This window comes from Lontra canadensis, unplaced genomic scaffold, assembly GCF_010015895.1.
Source record: "Lontra canadensis isolate GAN:19392208 unplaced genomic scaffold, GSC_riverotter_1.0 scaffold28, whole genome shotgun sequence".
Classification (NCBI taxonomy): Eukaryota; Metazoa; Chordata; class Mammalia; order Carnivora; family Mustelidae; genus Lontra; species Lontra canadensis.
The window spans coordinates 5,121,356-5,142,030 of NW_022631022.1; the positions used below are offsets into that span (position 1 = coordinate 5,121,356).

A 20,675-nucleotide genomic window follows, 5' to 3' on the forward strand; every position below is an offset into this window, starting at 1 on the left:
AGATGAGAAAACTCAGAAAGTTGCTCATATGTAACAGTGTCATAAGTAGGGTCTTTATATGGTCATTAGGTTTGAGTAGTATATTTCATTGATTCTGAGACATGTTTTATTTCAAATTTTCACATCATTGAAATTAGGATACATCTTACATTGGATAATAGGAAAGCATTCTTTCACAGTTCAGTCAGCAGCATAGTGACACATTTTACAATCAGTGGATTGATTTGATTAAAAAGTTCTATTTCTTAAATGAAAAGATCTTTAGTTTTAAATCTCTGACAATAAAATATTTAGTATTTTGATTGGATTTATAGATGACTGAATGTAGAAGATGGAAATTGGGAATCTGTATGTGGATGGATTTTTTTTTTTTTAACGGAACTTCATAGGAAATAGCATTCTGATTTTAGGTATGACACTTGAATTCAGTCTTAATTTATAAAATGATTTTGATACTTATTTGGATATAGCTTAAAGTACTATGTCTAGAAAACATTAATGTATTTTTCCATTAAAATCTATCATAAGGCTATCAAAGGAGTTTAATTACTAAGTCTTAAAAACCTTTCAAGTGAGCCCACCACATATTTCATTAGAAAGAATCCTGGAGGGCGCCTGGGTGGCTCAGTGGGTTAAGCCCCTGCCTTTAGCTCAGATCATGATCTCAGGGTCCTGGGATGGAGTCCCACATCGGGCTCTCTGCTAGGCAGGGAGCCTGCTTCCTCCTCTCTCTCTCTCTCTCTGCCTGCCTCTCTGCCTACTTGTGATCTCTCTGTCAAATAAATAAATAAAATCTTAAAAAGAAAGAAAGAAAGAAAGAATCCTGGACTAAAGCTTAAAGCTAGTGACTTGGCTGTATTATCTATGGCAGGTTGCTTATAATTTATTAAGCCTTCATTTCTTCTGGAAGTATTGGAATTGGACAAGATGACAATGAGGACCTATCTTTAACATATATATATGGTTCTATGACACTGAGTTTAGATAAGTCAAGTGTCAAGGTTATAACTGTAGGAGGTTGTTAATCAGGTTTTATATGGAGCCTCTCCAGGTTTACTCTTGTTTTTCTAAAGTATCTCAGAATTTTTTAAGATTCACTCTTTTTGTGTTAGATAAGTTAGGTATCATCTTATTTTCGATTTTTGCTTCTGTGTTCTCATAATTGATATTTTTCTATAATTTCTCATTTTTGTATTTTATGTCATTTTTGCTGCCACAGTTATACTAACCTCATAGCATCATTTTGGAGTCTACCCTTCTTTTCCTTTGCTTATCTGAAATTATTTATGTAAGATAGAGGTTATCTTTTTTTGAAGGTTTAGAAGAGTTTATCTATAAAATCACCTGGCCCTGGTGTTTAGATAGACTTTATATTAGTTTTCTTTCCTTAGTCATTACTGTTCTAGTTTTTTTGTTTCTTCTCAAATCCATTTTGGAAGTTGATATCTTTCCAGAAAATGTTATTTTGTTATTTTCAATTTTTTTTTAAAATTTTTAAAGATTTTATTATTTATTTGAGGGAGAGAGTGTGAGAGAGAACATGAGCTGGGGGAAAGGCCACTGGAGAGGGAGAAGCAGAGTTCCCTCTAAGCGGGAAGTCTGGTGGGCTCAATTCCAGGACCCTGGGATCATGACTTGAGCTGAAGGCAGATGGTTAACCGACTGAGTCACCCAGGTGCCCCTCAAATTTATTGGTATAAAATTGTTCATAGTACTCATTAACGGTTTTTTAAAAATCCCTAGTGTAACTGTGGTTACATCTTCTTTTTTAGTTCTGATTTTTGTGAATTTATGCCATCTTTTATTACAGGTTTGTCTGTTTTATCAGTCTTTTTAAATAACCAGTTTTTGGACATGTTAATCTTCTTTGTTTTTCTTTAGCGATATGATTGACAACTGTACCTATCTCTATGGCTAAGTATAGTTTTTCTTTTTTTTAAGTGAAGAACTTTTAAAAACGGGTGTATAATAAATCATGGGTCTTGATTTCAGTACAAGGCAGTTCTGATTTGGGCCTTAAAAACATTAAACAATAATAAGTGTCATTTTACTAGATCAGTTCTTATATTGATTTTGGAGGGATGAGCTGCCTCAAATACTCACTGTTACGGTGAAATTTGATCTAGATAATGAGAAGTAGGAATAGAATCCCTTGGGATGTCTCTGTTGTATACTGTTTTAATGCTTATCTTAAAATTAGTAACTCCAGGGGCGCCTGGGTGGCTCAGTGGGTTAAAGCCTCTCCCTTCAGCTCAGGTCATGATTCCAGGGTCCTGGGATCGAGCCCCACATGGGGCTCTCTGCTCAGCAGGCAACCTGTTTCCCCGGCTCTCTGCTTGCCTCGCTGCCTACTTGTGTTCTCTGATCTCTGTCTGTCAAATAAATAAATAAAATCTTAAAAAAAAATTAGTAACTCCAAAAGGGAAATTTTATTTGATGGCAAACTCATTTGAATATATTTTAAATTAGCCTAGTAAAGAGAGTATATACAGAAAGTGTTATAATTTATGTTTTCAGTGTAAAATTAGTTTACTTCATGTCTTATTGCAGTGCAATAGGAATGAGAATGATTGAGACTCTTGAATACCAGATAAAAAGTGATTACTAATGATTTTGTTTTTAGGAGGGCCAGAACTGATTGATCCTGCTGGCATGCCGTTACCTCAGCCAGCCCAGTCCTGGGTGTGGCTTGTGGATCTGGAAAGAACAATTGCTCTTCTTATTGGGCGGTGTCTTGGTGGTATGCTTCTGGGCTCCCCTGTGTCTCCAGAGGAACAGGACACTGCATATTGGATGAAAACACCGCTTTTTAGTGATGGTGTAGAAATGGACACCCCTCAGTTAGGTAATGTGCTTCTCTACAATGTTTAAAATACATGCTTGTGTTTTTATTTCCATTGGAGATACCTCTTTTTCTGGGTTTGCTGACTAGAGAACTGGTAGCAAACAAGTGAAACATTAGCTGGGTGGGGGATCTGAGACTGTGACTTGGAGCCCTTAGAAGAAGTTAAATCCTATAGCACTGTGTAGTGAAAAGAGCGTCCAAACTAGGGCAATGTATGTCTGGTCCCACCCTGTCATTTATCGCTCATTTGGGGCAAGTCATTTAACTTATAAAAATGGGAATATGTTTGATTCCTTGTTTTCTGAGGTTTGGAGATTATGAAAGTGCTTTATAGAATATAAAGCTCTCTAAGGTTATCATGACTTCCCAGTGTTCAGTTTTCAGACACCTCCCAGATGTGAGTGACAATCCCTTCTCCTCCCTGCCTATGCTACTTTCATGCTAATGTTACCTTGTATGTTTCCCTATTTTTTTCTCCCTATTTTTTTTCTCCCTATTTATGTTGCCTTTGGGTTTCTCTTTCCTGCTTCATCTCCCGTTTGTCTTCTTTGCTGCTAGGCTAGCTCTGAGAATGTCTGAACATGAAGATTTCTCCAGTTCTTGAACAGATGATCTGGTTGTGTTATTTATGATTGGTCCTTTAATCTCCCTGGGTCTAAAATGTTGGTCCATAAAATAAGGAGATGATTAGATAGTCCATGTGGTCTTATTGACTGAAAATTCATTGTTCCTCTGATGAGAGAAAAAGACTCAGAGAATGCCCAAAAAGGAAAGTCCAAGAGAAATCTTAATCTAAGAGAATCTCAATCGAGAGGGAAAACAAAAAATAGAAACCAAGACAAAAAGCACATATTCTGCTTTGGGTTTAGAGGGTTGGGGAGTGGGAGTGAGAAGAGCTGCTGAAGATTTTCCTCCTTTTCCAAATAGAGAGTATATTTTCATCATTTCATTTATGAACCAGAGAGTGATTCTGGCCATGGTTTTTGAATGCTAGACTGGCACTTAAGATACAGTTATATTAAGAAAAGTAAAATGGTTTTTCAAGGAATGTTTAACATTGTGAACATGGTTCCAGTGCTGTCAGCGTTTAGTTCTGTGATATCACAAAAGTCCTCTTGAGGACAAAAGTATTTTTATGTCTACCTTCCTCATATTTCTGTGTACTTACTTCAGTCAATTAACTGGCCTTTAGTATGAATAAAATAAATTTCAGTTTGAATGTTATCTTTCAGTTTTTAAAATTTAAAATCATGAAGCTATTAAAATGTTTCATTTTATGTTGAAATACTTGCATGTATTAGGGAAAGGGTATTGTCCTTTGTAAAATTGTATATATGGGATAATTCAGTTATATTAGAGGTTAAATTGACTTTTGGTATTAGCCCCCAATCCTATCATTGGCTATTTTTGTAATGGAAAATGAATTCTGAATGCCAAAATGTCCCATTAAAAAGTTAGGAACTACTTGAACAAATGTAAATATCAGTAGAGAAACTGTTCATGATATCTTCACTCTTTCTTGAGTCATACTTAACTATTTTCCCTTAAGTCTAGAAAAAGGAAAAAGTTCTTGTCTAGTCTCTTTCCCAGTGGTGCCATGTTTCTCAGTAAGGACATCATTCCAGTTTGAACAGAAGAGTTCTCCAGACCTGTGCTTCAAACATAGGACATGTAGCTTCCCTGGTGCTTGCTTATCAGAATGCCAGAACTCCTCCCTGGGGGTTACGTTTGGTCACACATCCTGGAGGGGATTGATGGGGAGGTGATATTACCTCTCACTGAGAAATGTTAAAGGACTTTATCTTTGTACATCTTCTTAAAATGGCTTGAAATGTGTTATTAAATATGGATTAAATAAAAGTGATAAGATTTTATTTGTAGTACCAAAATTGTTCAGGCTTAAAATTGGTCACTTGAATAATTATTTTTAGATAAATGTATGAGTTGCCTGTTAGAAGTAGCTCTTTCAGGCAATGAAGAACAGAAGCCTTTTGATTACAAACTGCGGCCTGAAATTGCTGTGTATGTAGACTTGGCATTGGGTTGTTCAAAAGAGCCTGCGCGAAGCCTTTGGATCAGCATGCAGGATTATGCTGTTAGTAAAGGTAAGATGAAGAGGACGGAGTTGGTAAATACGGAGATAGCTTAGAATACTGACTAACAGATACGTAATATATGTAAGCAGGAAACACAGGGATCACTCTATTACTTTTTTATAGGAAAAAGCATTTTACAAATAACATTAAATGTAAATTTCTTCTTCCTCTTTGTGGAAAATAGTCTAGGTATGTATCCCACTTTAAGCAAACCTACTGTGGGAAAACAGATTTATATAAAAGATAAATCCAGAGGCAAACATTTTACTGAAGGATTCCCTGCAGTATAAATGGGTCTAGTTTAAGAGTCTTGTTTAATCAGACATGTTTATATTGTCAGGATTTGTTTGTTGTTTGGTTTTTGGGGTTTTTTTTTTGCCTATAAAATAGGTAAGTCTGAGTTTAGTTTTTTCCCTAAGCATACAGAAATGACTGGAAAACCAAGATGTAAAATTTTATCTGAGATAGGAGCTTTAAGAAGGATTAAGAAAAATACTTAACTTGGGGCTTGATATTTTCTATCATTGTTTTCTGTTTGTTTGGCTTTATTTTTAAGTAGCATGGTAAATCTGTCAAATTAACAAGAGTTTAGCAGACAGTAAACCTCCCACACCCATTTGGAATCTACCAAATATACTACATTTTTAAAATACAGTACTAGTATGCTAACATGGAATTAAAGAAAACACCCACCTAGTTCTTATTATCTAATGCTGTGATTTTGGTTTTCTATTGCATGTACTCATCTGTGTCCAAATGTTTTGATTTCTTACCTAATTCATTTCATTATGGTGTTCATAATATCTACTTCATGGCCTCAGATACCAGATATGTTCTCTCTTGACTAGTTTACTCAGTATCTCCAGAAGGATGCTTTAATAGATAGTGCTCAAAACCATACTCCTCATTTCAGCTCCTTGTTTTCCTGAAGTGTTCTTCCTGTCTCAGTAAATGCCAACAACATTCTAAGTACGTTTCTAGTCAACTTTGGCTTTTCTTGTATTTGCATATCTGATCAATCAACAAATCCTGTCAACTCTACCTTTAAAACACATTTGGAATCTGACCACTTCTCACCACTTCTGCTATTGCTTTGGTCTGAGCCGCCATTGTTTCTCACCTGAATCACTCCAGTACTGCTGTTGCTGTCCCTGTCCAGTTCACCACTCAGCAGTCAAAGTCTACCTTTTAAAACATGAGTCAGATCATATTGTATCTTTGTTCAAAGCCTTATGAGGTGCTTCCCAGTTCCCTCAAGAGTAAAATCTATAAAGGACCTGCAGTGGTCTGCAAGGCCTATATGATCTGGTCTCCAGCAAACTTTCTAATATCTCCTACCACTTGCACCCTTTGTTCCAGCCACAGTGACCTCCTTGAACCTACCTCAGGGCCTCTATACTAGTTTTTTCTGAGGGGACACTGTTACTGTATGGCACCTTCCCTGACTTCATCTACATCTCTGCTCACCTGTATCTTATCCAAGATCTTTGCAAACCAGCCTATATAAAATAGTAATTCCACACTGCTTTATTTTTCTCTGTAGTACTTTTCTGTCACACTAATTTTTGTATTTATTGGCCCCAGCTAGAAAAGAAACTCTGTGAGATCAGAGACTTAGATTTGTTAGCTGCTAGGCCCCTAGCACAAGGAACATCTAGTAGGTACATCTGTTAAATAATGTTTAGGAAAATGATATCATTCGGATGTTGGATTACTAAAGTGATTAAATTATTCTGAACTGTTTTCTGAGCCCTTTTAAATGTCAACGCATCATTTTTGTTTTCAGATTGGGACAGTGCAACTTTAAGTAATGAGTCACTCTTGGACACTGTGTCTAGATTTGTTCTTGCAGCGCTTCTGAAACACACAAATTTACTTAGCCAAGCATGTGGAGAAAGCCGGCAAGTAACTTAAAACTATCCTCAGACAAATATTTGCTCTCATGATGTTAGAAATTAGGTAACTTTTCTATTTTGGTTCTTTATTTAGATATCAACCTGGTAAAAGCTTATCAGAAGTGTACCGTTGTGTGTACAAAGTTCGAAGTCGTTTACTTGCTTGCAAGAACCTTGAACTTATTCAGACCAGGTCATCATCACGAGACAGATGGGTAAAGTTGGAAATCAGTTAATTTCTGTTTTTCTGCAGGCTGTGAGATATAACTCCAAATTGGTTTATGTGACGGAAAAAATGTGCCTTGATTATTGCAGATGCTCGATAAAATATTGAGCCCATACTTCTTTATATATTGAAGAAATTAGATAAGCAAAAGATCTGGGGGTTATTTAACCCACATTTATCAAGTGACATGGCTGCTAAGAAAGTTTGTATATTCATAGGCTGTATAAGTAATAACAAGTAGAGTTGTGTAAGGCATATGAAATATTATTTCTTTATTTTATGTTGATTAGACTGTATTTGAATTATATTTAATTTGGGGTGCTATAATTTATGAGGGACATTAACAAAAGCTACCTTGGACTGGTGAAAGGTCTGAAAGTCATCTTCTGTAAGAACTGGAAGTGTCAAAAATGTTTAGCCTAGGGAAATGAAAAAGGGAGTGAATTGATATTTGCCTTAAAAATAAAGCTTCCCTGTAGAAGAGGAAGTAAGTTTGTTTCTTGTACCAGAGGGTATAGGTATACCAAAGGGTCACAATTGAATGGGGTATCACTGATAGCTGAATATAAGGAAGAGAGCCTTCTCATAATTAGAGTTGTCCACCACTGATGATTAAGATTGAGGGACGCCTGAGTGGCGCAGTTAGTTAAACATCTGCCTTCAGCTCAGGTCATATGATTCCAGGGTCCTGGGATTGAGTCCCACATCGGTCTCCCTGCTCGGTGGGGAGCCTGCTTCTCCCTCTGCCCTGACCCCCCTTGTCAGCTTGTGCTCTCTCTCTCTCTCTCTTTCTCTCAAATAAATAAATAAATAAATAAAATCTTTTAAAAAAAAGATTGAAACCTTTTAAGACTGCTCCAGAAGTGGGGCGCCTGAGTGGTTCAGTGAGTTAAGTCTGATTCTTGTTATCAGCTCAGGTCTTGATCTTAAGGTTGTGAGATTGAGCCCAGCGTAGGGCTCCACACTGGGTGTGGAGCCTGCTTTAGATTCTCTCTCTCCACACACACCCCACTCTACCCCTCACCCTACTTGCTCTCTCGTGCATGCTCTCTCTCTCTAGGAAAAAAAAAAGAAAGAGAAGAATGCTCCAGAAGTTATTCCTGCAACAAAAATAGGTGATTTGTAAAGTGCTTGGTAATCCTTATAACATGATCCTGTAATTATAAGCCTGGATAATACATCACCTTCAGAAATGCTTACTTTAAAACTTCATACATTAGATGCTTTATACTGTTATTGAGATCTTAGATTTTAAAAACCAAATTCTGTCTCTGCATTTGTATTATAGTATTCTTTTGTCATGCACTGATTTAATGGATCTATTTGTTAGTGACCTTGAATGTCCATGAAATGTATTAATTTGCCGTTTTGCTGAGGCCTGGATTTGAAACTTCATATTATAGGGATAAATGACTTATACATTGTATGAGTACGAGTCTGATGGCTCTATGAAATTCTCAGGTTATTTACTGGCTTTCAATCACAAAATATTTATTATGCATTGAATTTATTTATTTATGCATTTATTATGCATTAAATAAAATTTTTCACTTTTACTTTATACTAAAATTTATGGGGGAGGTGATTCTGAGGCTCCTCATATCTTTTTTTTAAATATTGTATTTATTTATGACAGAGAGTGAGAGAGGGAACATAAGCACGGGGGATCTAGAGAGGGAGAGGCAGACTCCCTGCTGAGCAAGGAGCCCGATATGAGGCATGATCCCAGCCAAAGGCAGATACCCAATGACTGAGCCACGTAGGCGTTCTTGAGGCTCATAATATCTTTGCAAGGACTCTGTCCAGTAGCTGAACCACTGTGGGAAATAAAATTAACATTGTCCTTATCAGATTTCTTATTTTTGATTTGTTTAGGGTAAAACAAAGTAAAGAAAAAAAAACCTTAAAAACAATACTCTTTGTATAACTGAAATTTGCTTAGAGAGTAAAGTTAAATGTTCTCACCAAAAACAAAGTTAAAAAAATACTGTTTTAAATTAGAATTCTTAAAACATTTATACAGAGTAATAATAACATACACAGCTTGAGGGAGATTGGATGGTGTAAAAATTCATGTTTTTAAATTTCCTTTTAGCTTAGTTTTATAGTCAACCCATTTTAAGTTGCAGCTCTGTAGGATTTTATAGCTGAATAACAATATAAATTTGAATCAACTTATAACATGACATTCTAATCAATATACTGGGGATAGGAGGGCATATAGGTGTCTCTGTACCTATTTGGTGTACATACATTCTTTCTAATCTTTCAGATTTATCCAGTGTATCTTTTAGGTTTTTGTAGTAAAATTCATGCCTTAGTGATATTAGTAGTAGTATTAAAAAAGTCAAGTTTTAATAAAGTTTTCGAAGTTTTTGAAAAAAATATTCAATGTAGCTTTGATTATTTCTCTAAGATCTCAGAAAACCAAGACTCTGCAGATGTTGATCCTCAGGAGCATTCATTTACCCGGACCATTGATGAAGAAGCTGAAATGGAAGAACAGGCTGAGCGAGACCGGGAAGAGGGGCATCCCGAGCCAGAGGATGAAGAAGAAGAACGGGAACATGAAGTGATGACAGCTGGCAGTGAGTACACCCTTCTTACTTCACAGATACACTTCGTGGCATTCTTCATGTTAGGGGAACTAACTGGAAAAGAGAAAGGCAAAAATTTCTCTATGGTTTTTCTAAAAGGATCTGATATTCTACTGGTGATCTCAGTTTACATTAGTTAATGTTTCAGCTCTTAAAACTGTGCTAGTTACCTTTTGGAGCTATTATATTGCATGTTTTGGGCTAAAAAGCTCTGAAAGCAGGCTTTTAGAAATAATAACTGTTCCACTAAGTCTTATGCATGAAGTGATGCCCATGAGTGATTGGATAAGGTCATTTAGAGTTTGTTTTCGAGGTTAGCAGTTTGTCTGTAGGCTTGGCCAACCTCTGTGTGGTGAGGAAGAGAGGCCCTTTCTGCATTTACTAGGCGAGCCTATTACTTTTTATATGTTACACTTTTTAAAATTATAAATTTCACCCACTAACTACAGCCATTGTCAGTAGAGAGCAAGAATATACGTGAGACTATTGGCTGAGTGAATAATACTTTTCATACTTGCATATTCCGAGGTAACAGATAATTTTTAAAGATAATCATTTAGATGTTTAAAAGGAAATATCCATGTTTTTAAACACTTGTTAGTATCTTTTGAGTGATTTGGCTTTTTCAAATTAAAATGTGTACTTACTTTGTAAGTTAAAATATTATGGCTAGCTATACATTTGGTATTAGGATTGTCTGTATGTATCAATTTGACACTTATTTTATTATCAATTTATTGTGTTCTGCATACTTCTAAAAATGATTTGGAGGTGGCCCAAACCCAAAAACCAAGGAAAAAAACAAAACAAAACAAAACAAAAAAAACAAGGAAAAAGGGGATTGGAGATGGGGAGGGAAAATAATTATATCTTAAAAACCTAGGCTGAAAGAACTTTTGCAGTTAAAACTCAGTTTAGAAATTCTGGAAAGTAAAGTCCAAAGGGTAAAACACAGAGCAAAATATAACCCTTAATTATAGTAAAGAAAGTGTAGTAGTCATCCACAGAGTAGTAATTTTTAAACCAGCTATGGTTTTTGAGCACCTATGTTATCTGCTGAACACTGGGTCAAATGCTTCTCATAGATTAGCTGATAATCCTGACAACAGTCTAGTGAGATGCACTCTAACACTTAGCCTATTTTAAAAGTGGGCAGGCTGAGGTTAAAGGAGACAAAACTATGTGCGTGTGGCCACCATTATTAGCAGCTGGAACTAGACAGAGTGAGATCTGCCCCCAAATTCCAGTGACCATTCTCTTAATTACTTTAAATGATTTCCAGCTTTGTACTCTTGGGTTTGTTGCTGTGATTTTTGCAGAAATAAGAGACTCTAAAAACAGCATATGAAAATAATGCTATAATAATTCTATAAAATATACATATAAAATCCATTTTTAAAGTTTGTACTTTGGTATGAACAGATGAATCTAGTATTTTACCAACTTTTCTCCTTGGGTTCCCAATAAGAATACTGTTTTCACTCCAAATTTGAGCAAAACATTCCTATTGTGGAGTATCTTCTACTGCATCAGAACCTTAATAAACTCAGTGACTTTTTACACTTGTGGATTGGGAAGGGTTGATATCAGATAGACATTCTTGGTGATGCCACTTGAGTCTGGAGGCAATTTTGACTGTATATTATAACCATACACAGTTTCAGCAAAGAACTTTAGAGGTTGTACTTTTTAAAAATGTGTTTGAGATACAGCAAAATGTAGATGTTAGGAATTACATAGACTTCAGAAGGGGAAAGGGGGCTTTTCATAACTAATGCAACTTAAATTTTATGTTTCTTTTGTAACCCGACATTTTTTATACCAAGGTCACGAACATTTCAGAAATATGTAGTTATTTTTATCTTACCCAGTAGTTTTGAAACTTTAGTGAACCTCAAAATTAGCTGGAAGATCTGTTAAAACACAGATTGCTGGCCCCGTGTCTACAGTTTCTGATTCAGAAGGGTTGGGATAGGGCTAGTAATTTGCATTTCTAACAAGTACCCAGATAATGTTGATGCTTCTGGTCTGGGGCCACGCTTTGGAAAGCACTGCTCTGACTCATTAATAAGAGTTGAAATAGAATAAATCAAATCTAAATTCTGTAAAGGCATTTGTATTTCCTATTATAATTTTTGGTGAAAAGTTTAATATTTTACATGTATTTAAGATAATTTTAACTTGGTAACTGTCTGTATTTAGTGTCTAAAAAATAATTTTTCCCTCTTTCAGTAAGTTTTGATCCAAACTTTATGACTATTTTTATTGTTATTTTCTTTGCTCTTCTCTCCCCATGTGTTAAGACCTTGTTTTTGTGTTGCATGTTACAGAAATCTTTCAGTGTTTCCTCTCAGCCCGTGAAGTAGCTCGTAGCCGAGATCGAGATAGAATGAACAGTGGGGCAGGGTCTGGGGCTCGAGCTGATGATCCACCTCCTCAGTCTCAGCAAGAGCGAAGGGTCAGCACAGACCTTCCTGAAGGTCAGGATGTGTACACTGCTGCCTGCAACTCTGTGATCCATCGGTGTGCCCTGTTAATATTAGGAGTAAGTCCTGTGATTGATGAGCTTCAGAAGCGGAAGGAAGAAGGACAGTTGCAGCAGCCTTCAACAAGTGCCTCTGAAGGGGGTGGACTTATGACCAGGTGGGACTGACTAGAAGCTTAAAATATTATTCGACCCCCTTTGTTACATTATGCATTGAAATACTTTATTCTCGAAGTCGTAGTGGTCTCCGAAATTAATACAGACATGGAGGAGGAAATACAAATTGAATAGGGTGAAATAATTGTTAATGTATTAAAGTAATATAAAGAGTGATACTGATTTAACCTGGAACATACATTTCTGATTAAATGAGGCATAATTTTTCATACATACAAACAACAGCAGTTGACAAACATGAATTTATTTGCAATCTCTGCAATTCAGTGGCGTCCAAGTTATTTTGATGTAATTGTAAAAGGCTTTGTGTTTACACAAGAGTCACGATTTCCCATTGACAAATAGAATTACTCCTCACTGTTTGTGTATTATCTCTATGCTGCTAGTTCCATTCAGTTTTATGTTAACTAACAATCCCAAATTGAAAAACTTCTCTTTGTGCCTGTGAGACAGGAGTGAAAGTCTTACTGCAGAGAGCCGGCTAGTCCACGCAAGTCCAAATTATAGACTGATCAAATCGAGGAGTGAATCTGATTTGTCTCAGCCTGAATCAGATGAAGAGGGTTATGCACTGGTAGGTATACCTAGTTTTAGTAAGGAGGGATTTTTGTTTTCAGGGTATAGGTACATAAGACTTTGGTGACAGTAAGTAATATGTGTTTGTCTTGACGTAAAAGAGCTTTTTAAAAAAGAACTTTAAAGAGAAATAAGGTTAACTATATTGCATAGGTATTTACCACCTATATGTTAATGACTCTCAGATTTCTACCTTTAGCTTTGACTTCTTCCTAAACTCCAGATTCATATATCTGATTCCTTCATGGACATTCCACCTGAACAAGTGAGGTTACCCCAGTCTTAACCTATCCAAAAATAAATTCATCTTTCTCTCAAATCTTCTTGTCTTATTATATTCCCTGTCTTAGTAGGTGGTATTATTAACTACCCAGGATTCATCCTTTTACTTATTTTCTCGTCTTTGCAAACTCCCACACTCCCTACACTTCAGTTAGTCAAATCTTGAAAATGTTACCCTTAATATATTTCTCATATGCCCTTTTCATCTCTTTTGCCACTGTTCTGTTTCAAACTTACCTCCTCTTTTGCTTGGACTACTCCAGAAGCATCTCAGCCTCTTGTTTTGTGCCCATTTTTCACATTTCACATGTCTTTTTATATCTCCTCTACTTAAAATCTTTCAGTACCTCCCAGTTATCTACCCAAAAAGCCTGAGGACCTAGACTGCAGGCAAGATGGTAATTTACCTAAGAAGTAAGAAGTGAAGTATACTATAGTGTGATAGGTAAATTATAGTGTGAAAACTGTCTAACTAAGAGATTGCTTCTATTTGAGTAACTTTGGACTTGGAGTTCATAGCTGGATTTTCAGTTTGGCTGTTCCTATGTCTTGTATGTGAATAATCCATATGTGTTACTTGACTTCTCTGGGCCTTGGTGTTCCAGAGAATTGTGTGTTAGATCATTAGTGTCTGTTGTATTTATGGCAATGTTTGAGACTTGGCTTCTGGCCTTGATTTTACTTCTGAGGAGCTGTGAGACTATGGTCATGTCACACAGCAGTTCAAACAGAAACTGGTTTTTTGGATTCAGTGGTCTATAAGCTCCATTTTTAGCTCTGAAATTTCTCTGTTGTGTGAATTGAGATGCATATGAAAATATTTTTTTTTTATAAAGTCTTTTTTTTTTTTTAAAGATTTTATTTATTTATTTGGCAGAGAGATCACAAGTAGATGGAGAGGCAGGCAGAGAGAGAGAGAGAGAGAGGGAAGCAGGCTCCTTCCTGAGCAGAGAGCCCGATGCGGGACTCGATCCCAGGACCCTGAGATCATGACCTGAGCCGAAGGCAGCAGCTTACCCCACTGAGCCACTCAGGCGCCCATGAAAATATTTTTGAAAGGTATAAAGGGCTACATGAACAGAGAGCTGTTGTTTAAAAGAAACTTCTAAGCATAAAAGATTCATCCTCTAAGGAAAGCCCAACAGTGTCTTTAAGCAGGTTTCTTTGTATCATGATGTTTTGTTTGTTTTCTTCCTTTTATTCTTTATTACCATTTGTATCTCTGTGCTCCCAGTTCATGTTCCCAGTCTTATAACCTCTGAAATTTCTGTTGTTTTTTTTTTTTCCAGTCTGATCAGTCTCATTATGTAGTCTCCCCCGCCATCATAATTTTATAACACAGATCATGTCACTTCTCTTCTCAAACCTCCAATGACTTCACTTTTTCTTAGCTCAGAAGCCTTACAAGGGCCTATAAGACTGCATTTGCTGGCCCCACTGTCACTTTGATCTCTTCTACTACTGTCCTTCTCAGGTGAGGACTCTCCCTCTGCCACAGTGGCCTCTTGACCTTTTTGTGAACATACCACACAACTTCTCCTTAGGGCCTTTACCCAGCTCTTTCTTCCCACTAGAATACTTTCGTCTGCCTGGCTAATTCCCTCACTTCAGCTTTTCATTTTGATGTTACTTTTTCAGTGACACATACCTCTATAATTGCTCTTTGCCCTCCTTTCCACATATTCATTCCCTGTCCACCTGACCTTCCTGGTTTTTTTTTGTTGTTTTGTGTCCCCCTCCCCCCAAGTACCTAACATAATTTACTTATTTATTATATGTACTCATCAGTTTTTGTTATCCTACATAAGAATATAAGCTCCTTGAGGAGAGGAGTTTTGCCCTTTTATTTGCTGAAACACCTTTAGTACCTGGTACATAGTAGGCAATCACTAGATTGTCTTGATTTGCTTTTTTTTTTTTTTGGTTAAAGATTTTATTTATTTATTTATTTATCAGAGAGAGAGGGTATTCACAAGCAGGTAGAGGCAGAGAGAGAAGCAGGCTCCCTGTTGAGCAAGGAGCCTGTTGCAGGACTCGATCCCAGGATGCTGGGATCATGACCTGAGCTGAAGGCAGCGGCTTAACGAACTGAGCCACCCAGGGGTCCCTGCTTTTTTTTTTAATGACTGAATTGCCATCTAACCTATTTTGGTAAAATTTCGGCACCCGTTCTGTCTTTTCTGCTCTTTCATTCAGGTCTTTGTTACCTTTGCCTGGACTGGTAGTTTTCAAACTTATCTCTCTACTTTTTTTCAGTTCCTCTCCTTAGACAGAGTTTCCAGAGTTAGAGCTCTTGAAAATGCACACAGCATCACCTGCTCTCATGCTGCCTTCGTACTCAAAAAACTCAGTGTCTTTCTACTGCCTACCCAGAAATCAGAGATTCTGGAAGATATTTCCTTCCTGCCTTTGGCTAGTTACCTCTGTGGTAATCTGCATTTTGGGTGTGGTAGTCCACCTGCCAGACCCCAAACATACCTCTTGAGCTTCTGCTCAAGCACTGTTTATCTTAAGTGTTCTTATCCTGGATTTTATTGGTGGGGGATCCTAGCTCTCTCTTTAGAACTGGCCAAAATGTCAGCTCTTCCAGAAAGCTTTTCCAAAATTATGTTGTTCACAGTGAGTCTCCATGTTATTTCCATGGCAGTTTGTTAGTACCTCTAATGAACCACTAATGGGTTGTCTCATTTTGGACTTATTTCTGTATTATTAATATTTCTTTCCAGTAAACCTCTTAGAAGGTCTTGGTTTGTTGTATTGCCCCGATATCTTTTATAATATGCAAAGCATAGTAAAATATTGATAATTTATTCCCATTGAAATGAAAAGATGAAAGATGAGGATAGATGTAGTTAAAGCAACATACTTTTAGAAAACAATGAAATTTGACATAGTCCCAATAGGCTTATGATTTACTATTGATTTTCACCTGGGGCAAGACAGTTAACTTTTCTGAGCCCTTACTTCTTTATCTTTGAAATAGAGAATAAAACTATAAAACTACCTGTTATGCTGACCTCAACTGGGTTGTTGTGAAGAACAAATTTGGTAATATAATTTAAAACATTTTGAAAATTATGTTTTCAAAACAATGGAAAGACAGATCAGTAGAGGTGGACTAAGCCTCAGATTTAATTGCTAGGATTGTTCCTTTAGTTTGCATACAGTTTTTAAAAGATTAATAAGCACATTTTTGAAAAGGTTTATTCATGATCATCTTTACTTATGGGATGTTTGAAAGATAGTGTTATAAGAGGTGGGAGAGTAGAGAACCAGAGCAAATTCTTTTGCTGCTGAAAGGAAACCTGGGCTAAGCCTTCAGTTTTAGAGAGCTTGGTATAGATGAAGAAGAGCAAGCAGTGGGGGCAGTTTTGGGTTTTTCCAGCTAGAATATATTATCCTTCTGTCTGAGGTTCTTTAGGATTACCATTCATATCCTTGATATCTAGGAGTATTTCATTTATTCTGAATTACAAATGAATGAAATGCTTTCTTAAAATAATTGAAGTTAGCTTAATGCTAAGTATCCTTCTTTTATTTATTTTTTTAAGATTTATTTATTTTAGAAAGTGAGCAAGCATGAACAGGTGGGTCTGAAGGAGAGGGAGAAAGAATCTCAAGCAGACTTAGCACTCACTGTGGAGGCCAGTGCAGGGCTCAGTCTCATGATGTGAGATCATGACCTGACCTGAAACCAAGAGTCACATGCTTAGCCGACCTGGCCACCCAGGTGCCTCGTTTTTATCCTTCTTTTATAAAGAGTATTACATGATACATATCTTCTTCTCTGTCTTAGTAAACAGAAAAACCTCAGCAAACAGTTAATTTAACCTAAGTTTAACTATTTGATTGACAGTTGTCATACCAACATTTTGTACTACAGTCTCTTAATCTACCCCTTCTCCCCCTTATTTCACAAAGGATTTGATTTAGTGTATAAAAAGAAATAATTTATCAAGGTATAAATTAATGAATTAGAGCTGAAAGAAGCTGAGAAGTAAATCCCTGTATAAGATTTGTATACCTCAGCACTCCTGTGGTGTCCTGCTGAAGGTGAGCCACCAAACAGGAAAAGCATGACTCACATGATTCAATGTCTAAAAGATACAGACAAACTAGTTGTTCAAAAGAAACACAGATAATCCTGGTTCTGAGGCCTGAGATAAAATTCTTCCATGAGCCCTCATGACAGAGGTACTATGTGATAAAAATGTTTTATTGAATGACACAGGAGTTATTGTGACATTTGGTGTTTTGTCCAGCACTAGATGGCCTGACACTATCCTTATTTTTGGGCGGGGGGTGTGTGTGTGTATGTGTAAGACAGTATGTGTTTATCCACAATGTAGGTACATGTGTCTGTTTGTAACCAGGTAACAATTTTCTACAGTGACATTTCCTAAATGAGTCTATTTTGTCATTTCTGCAACCTTTCTTCTTTGTCACCAGTTTTTTTTTAATTGTATGATAGAGTATGAATGGACTTCCTAAGACTATTATGTCAAGTCTGTGTGTAAATAAGCCACCTATGGTTTTTGGTTGGGCATATGAGCAAAGCAGATAGTTGTCTACACACGCTCCCCAACAGAAATATACTTGTGTTCTTCCTGAAAGCCTTCACTGTTTTTATTGAGCAGTCTGCAGTTTGACCAATTTGAGATGTTTATATTTAACAGGCTTTTTAAAACATTTTAAAATCTTTCAAAATACTTCTAGGAGATTTAAGATTAAGATTTAAGACTGTGTTATTCTTCTGTTAGTGTAGATTCATCAGATCCTCTTTCTCTAAACGCCTAGCCAACACTAGTGGGGCTCTTGAAAGAATGTAAAGTAGGAATGGAACAAGTAATAATTTTTGAAAACAGAACTTTACTACAGGGGGCTTTAGACATCTAGGAGGTATTAATAAGGTCATAGTGTGTTCAGAAAATAAAAGACAAGGATTCCAAAGAAGAAAAGGTGACAACAAGGAAAAACTTGTGCTACTTTGCAGTGTTTGTTAGTGTATACCTTGACTTTGTGTTTTAGTATCTCAGAATTGTACCTGGGCTTTCTTAGAGCTGTTTTCTGTGGGATTTTAGAGACTTTATATTGTTAGTCTTACTTGACTTGTGAATAAATAGCACGTTGCTATAATTATATATATTTTTTTGCTCTAATATTGTATTAAATCTTAATTTTAAAACACTTTCACAACTAAATTTTATCATTTATTTTTAACTTAATAGAGTGGAAGACGAAATGTTGATTTGGATTTGGCATCATCTCATAGAAAGAGAGGTAACTATTAAGATATTAAAAATCTGGTTAAATGAAGTAGCTGTTATTATATCTGATGTATTTAGATATGATTGTCCTTGAAGCATTATTGCAGAAACAAATATACAAACATCTTATTGGAAGACTTAAAAGGAAGATCATTTTCTTTAAAATCTAGGAATGTCTAGGAGTTAATAATCTGTTCTGTTTCTCATTTGTCATGTGTTTTGACTTTGTAAAAAGTACCATGGAACTCCAGAAGCAATGCTTTACATTTTGGGGGGTTATGGACATGATTTGCCATGTTTTAGTTCACTGGTATAGTTGCCATAGTTTAAAAGGTGTTTCAGGGAGAGCTCTTCTCCATTAACCCTCCCACATACCCATGCACACTTTCAGAAAGTTTCCACTTTTTTTTCCTCTTCTCTTTGCCTCTTAAGATGAAGCATGTAAGGCAGGAACTTAGGATTTCTAGGCAGAAATTTTTCCATGAGGAACAGTTTTAGAATGTCATCAAGAGTTAAGCTTGTTTGTTAGAAGCTCTACCCTAGTGAATAATGTAGTTTACTCTTGGTTATATATACAGATGTATGGAAAGGACAGCAGTTTCAGAGAATCTAAATTCAGGGATAACTAAAAACTCTCCAAGTACTGTTCTCTATTACTTGGCCCTCTTATTAAACCCATTTATACTGTGGTTGTGAAAATAGGAGATGTTCAGAGTTGGCACTAGTGGCAATTTTTTTAAAAGCCTGTGGGAAAAATTTTTTCTTATGATATTAAGTCTTCTGTACTTCAAAAGGAAACTTTCTTCATAGCTTCCTTGGCAGGATGTTAGGTTTCCCCTCCACAGGAAAACATCTGAGAAATGAAGGGAAAACTGAGGAATGAGGAGAAACACACAGTTTTTTCATTTTTGTGCTTATAACTTAGAAGAAAGAATGTTGGTACTTCTATAGGATAAAATATGACAATATTTTGTCCTATAATTAGAATACAGAGAATGACTTTTCTGAAATATTAGGACTAATGATTAGAACTGGTGCTTTCTTTATTGGAAAGTCTTTGGAGACTGTAACATATCTGTTGGGTTATAACATAGCTGCTGGGTTTCTAAAAAAAATTATAAGGTGCTTATATATGAAAAAATGTTTAATATAATGTACATCATGTACTTTATTATTTTCTAATTCTTTGAAAATTGGCTGTTCATCTGCCATAGTTAGAGAATTCTTTTCCTTAACCACTTGACTTAGGAATTAAATTTTTGGTTAGCTCAGGTGAGCCCTGTTGCTAAAATTTCTGTAATGTTAATGAATGCATATCATTTGGTGCTAGAGAGATGTTTCCAAACTTAACCAAGTAGCATAAGGGATCTAGTCTACAGTTTAAGAGCTTCCTACTATAGTAATTATATTTATATGTGATAGTCCATTAGCTAAAATTTTCTTTTCTCTCAAAATCTTGTTTACGGAAATACAAATTTTTATGGAAATACAAATGTGAGATTTAGTCTATATTATCCATGACAGCAAAGTAATGTTTAGAATAAAACAGAAAGTGGTATCTTTATCTTTGAATTAAGCATACCCTAGAATTCAAGTGTAAATTACTTAGGAGGAATTACTGTAACACTTCAGAATTACTGTCCTAGAGTTGCTACCTTTCAGGTTTTAAAACTATTATCCTGTAAGTCAGTCTGGAGTTTCTGTAGTTTTAGATCTAAATAGATACAAATGAACTAAGCCATTAATCCAAATTTTGTTTGTGGCTGAACTACCTTTTCCAAAAAGCTCAAGGTAGTACCAAAATCTATTAACCTGTTGGAATTTAACTTTATTTTGTTGAAAACAGAAAAGCAAATATAGGGCCTCTTGGGAAAAGTTTTTATTTTTAATTATCCACTTAGGAAATTATAATAGGGAGTTAAACTAGTTATATAAGTTTTCATGATATCACTTAATATGGTACCAATTTATCTTAGTAATCATTACATTTTAATGTTCTCAGAGGAAAAAGTCTGCTGCTAATGACTTTGTTCCTAGGTATAGGTGACTAGAAAGTAGAAGTACTATTTTAGGAAGGGCAGCAAAAATAAGTAGGTTTCAATCTCATGAATCTTGGAGCTTGTGGATTAAACAATGAAAATGTACACTTAATAGTTTTATTATGGATTACCTTCTTTAAAAGAAACAAACATTAAAAATACGTTTAGGAGAATATATTTTGAAAGGAAT

General features: G+C 35.9%; 1 protein-coding gene across 10 annotated transcripts in view; it reads left to right on the forward strand.

Annotated features, from left to right (window-relative positions):
- Nucleotides 1–20,675, forward strand: part of HERC1 (HECT and RLD domain containing E3 ubiquitin protein ligase family member 1) — a 185,838-nt gene that overhangs the window by 75,556 nt on the left and 89,607 nt on the right. For 8 of the 10 annotated variants that reach the window (XM_032864757.1, XM_032864756.1, XM_032864764.1 and 5 more), the window contains 8 exons: nucleotides 2,624–2,845; nucleotides 4,777–4,950; nucleotides 6,728–6,842; nucleotides 6,931–7,051; nucleotides 9,479–9,650; nucleotides 11,963–12,302; nucleotides 12,775–12,895; nucleotides 18,408–18,459. In XM_032864757.1, coding sequence (XP_032720648.1) covers nucleotides 2,624–2,845; nucleotides 4,777–4,950; nucleotides 6,728–6,842; nucleotides 6,931–7,051; nucleotides 9,479–9,650; nucleotides 11,963–12,302; nucleotides 12,775–12,895; nucleotides 18,408–18,459 — 1,317 coding nt within the window. The remainder of the gene's footprint in view (nucleotides 1–2,623; nucleotides 2,846–4,776; nucleotides 4,951–6,727; nucleotides 6,843–6,930; nucleotides 7,052–9,478; nucleotides 9,651–11,962; nucleotides 12,303–12,774; nucleotides 12,896–18,407; nucleotides 18,460–20,675) is intronic. The other 2 variants (XM_032864763.1, XM_032864765.1) reach the window with 1 other exon arrangement.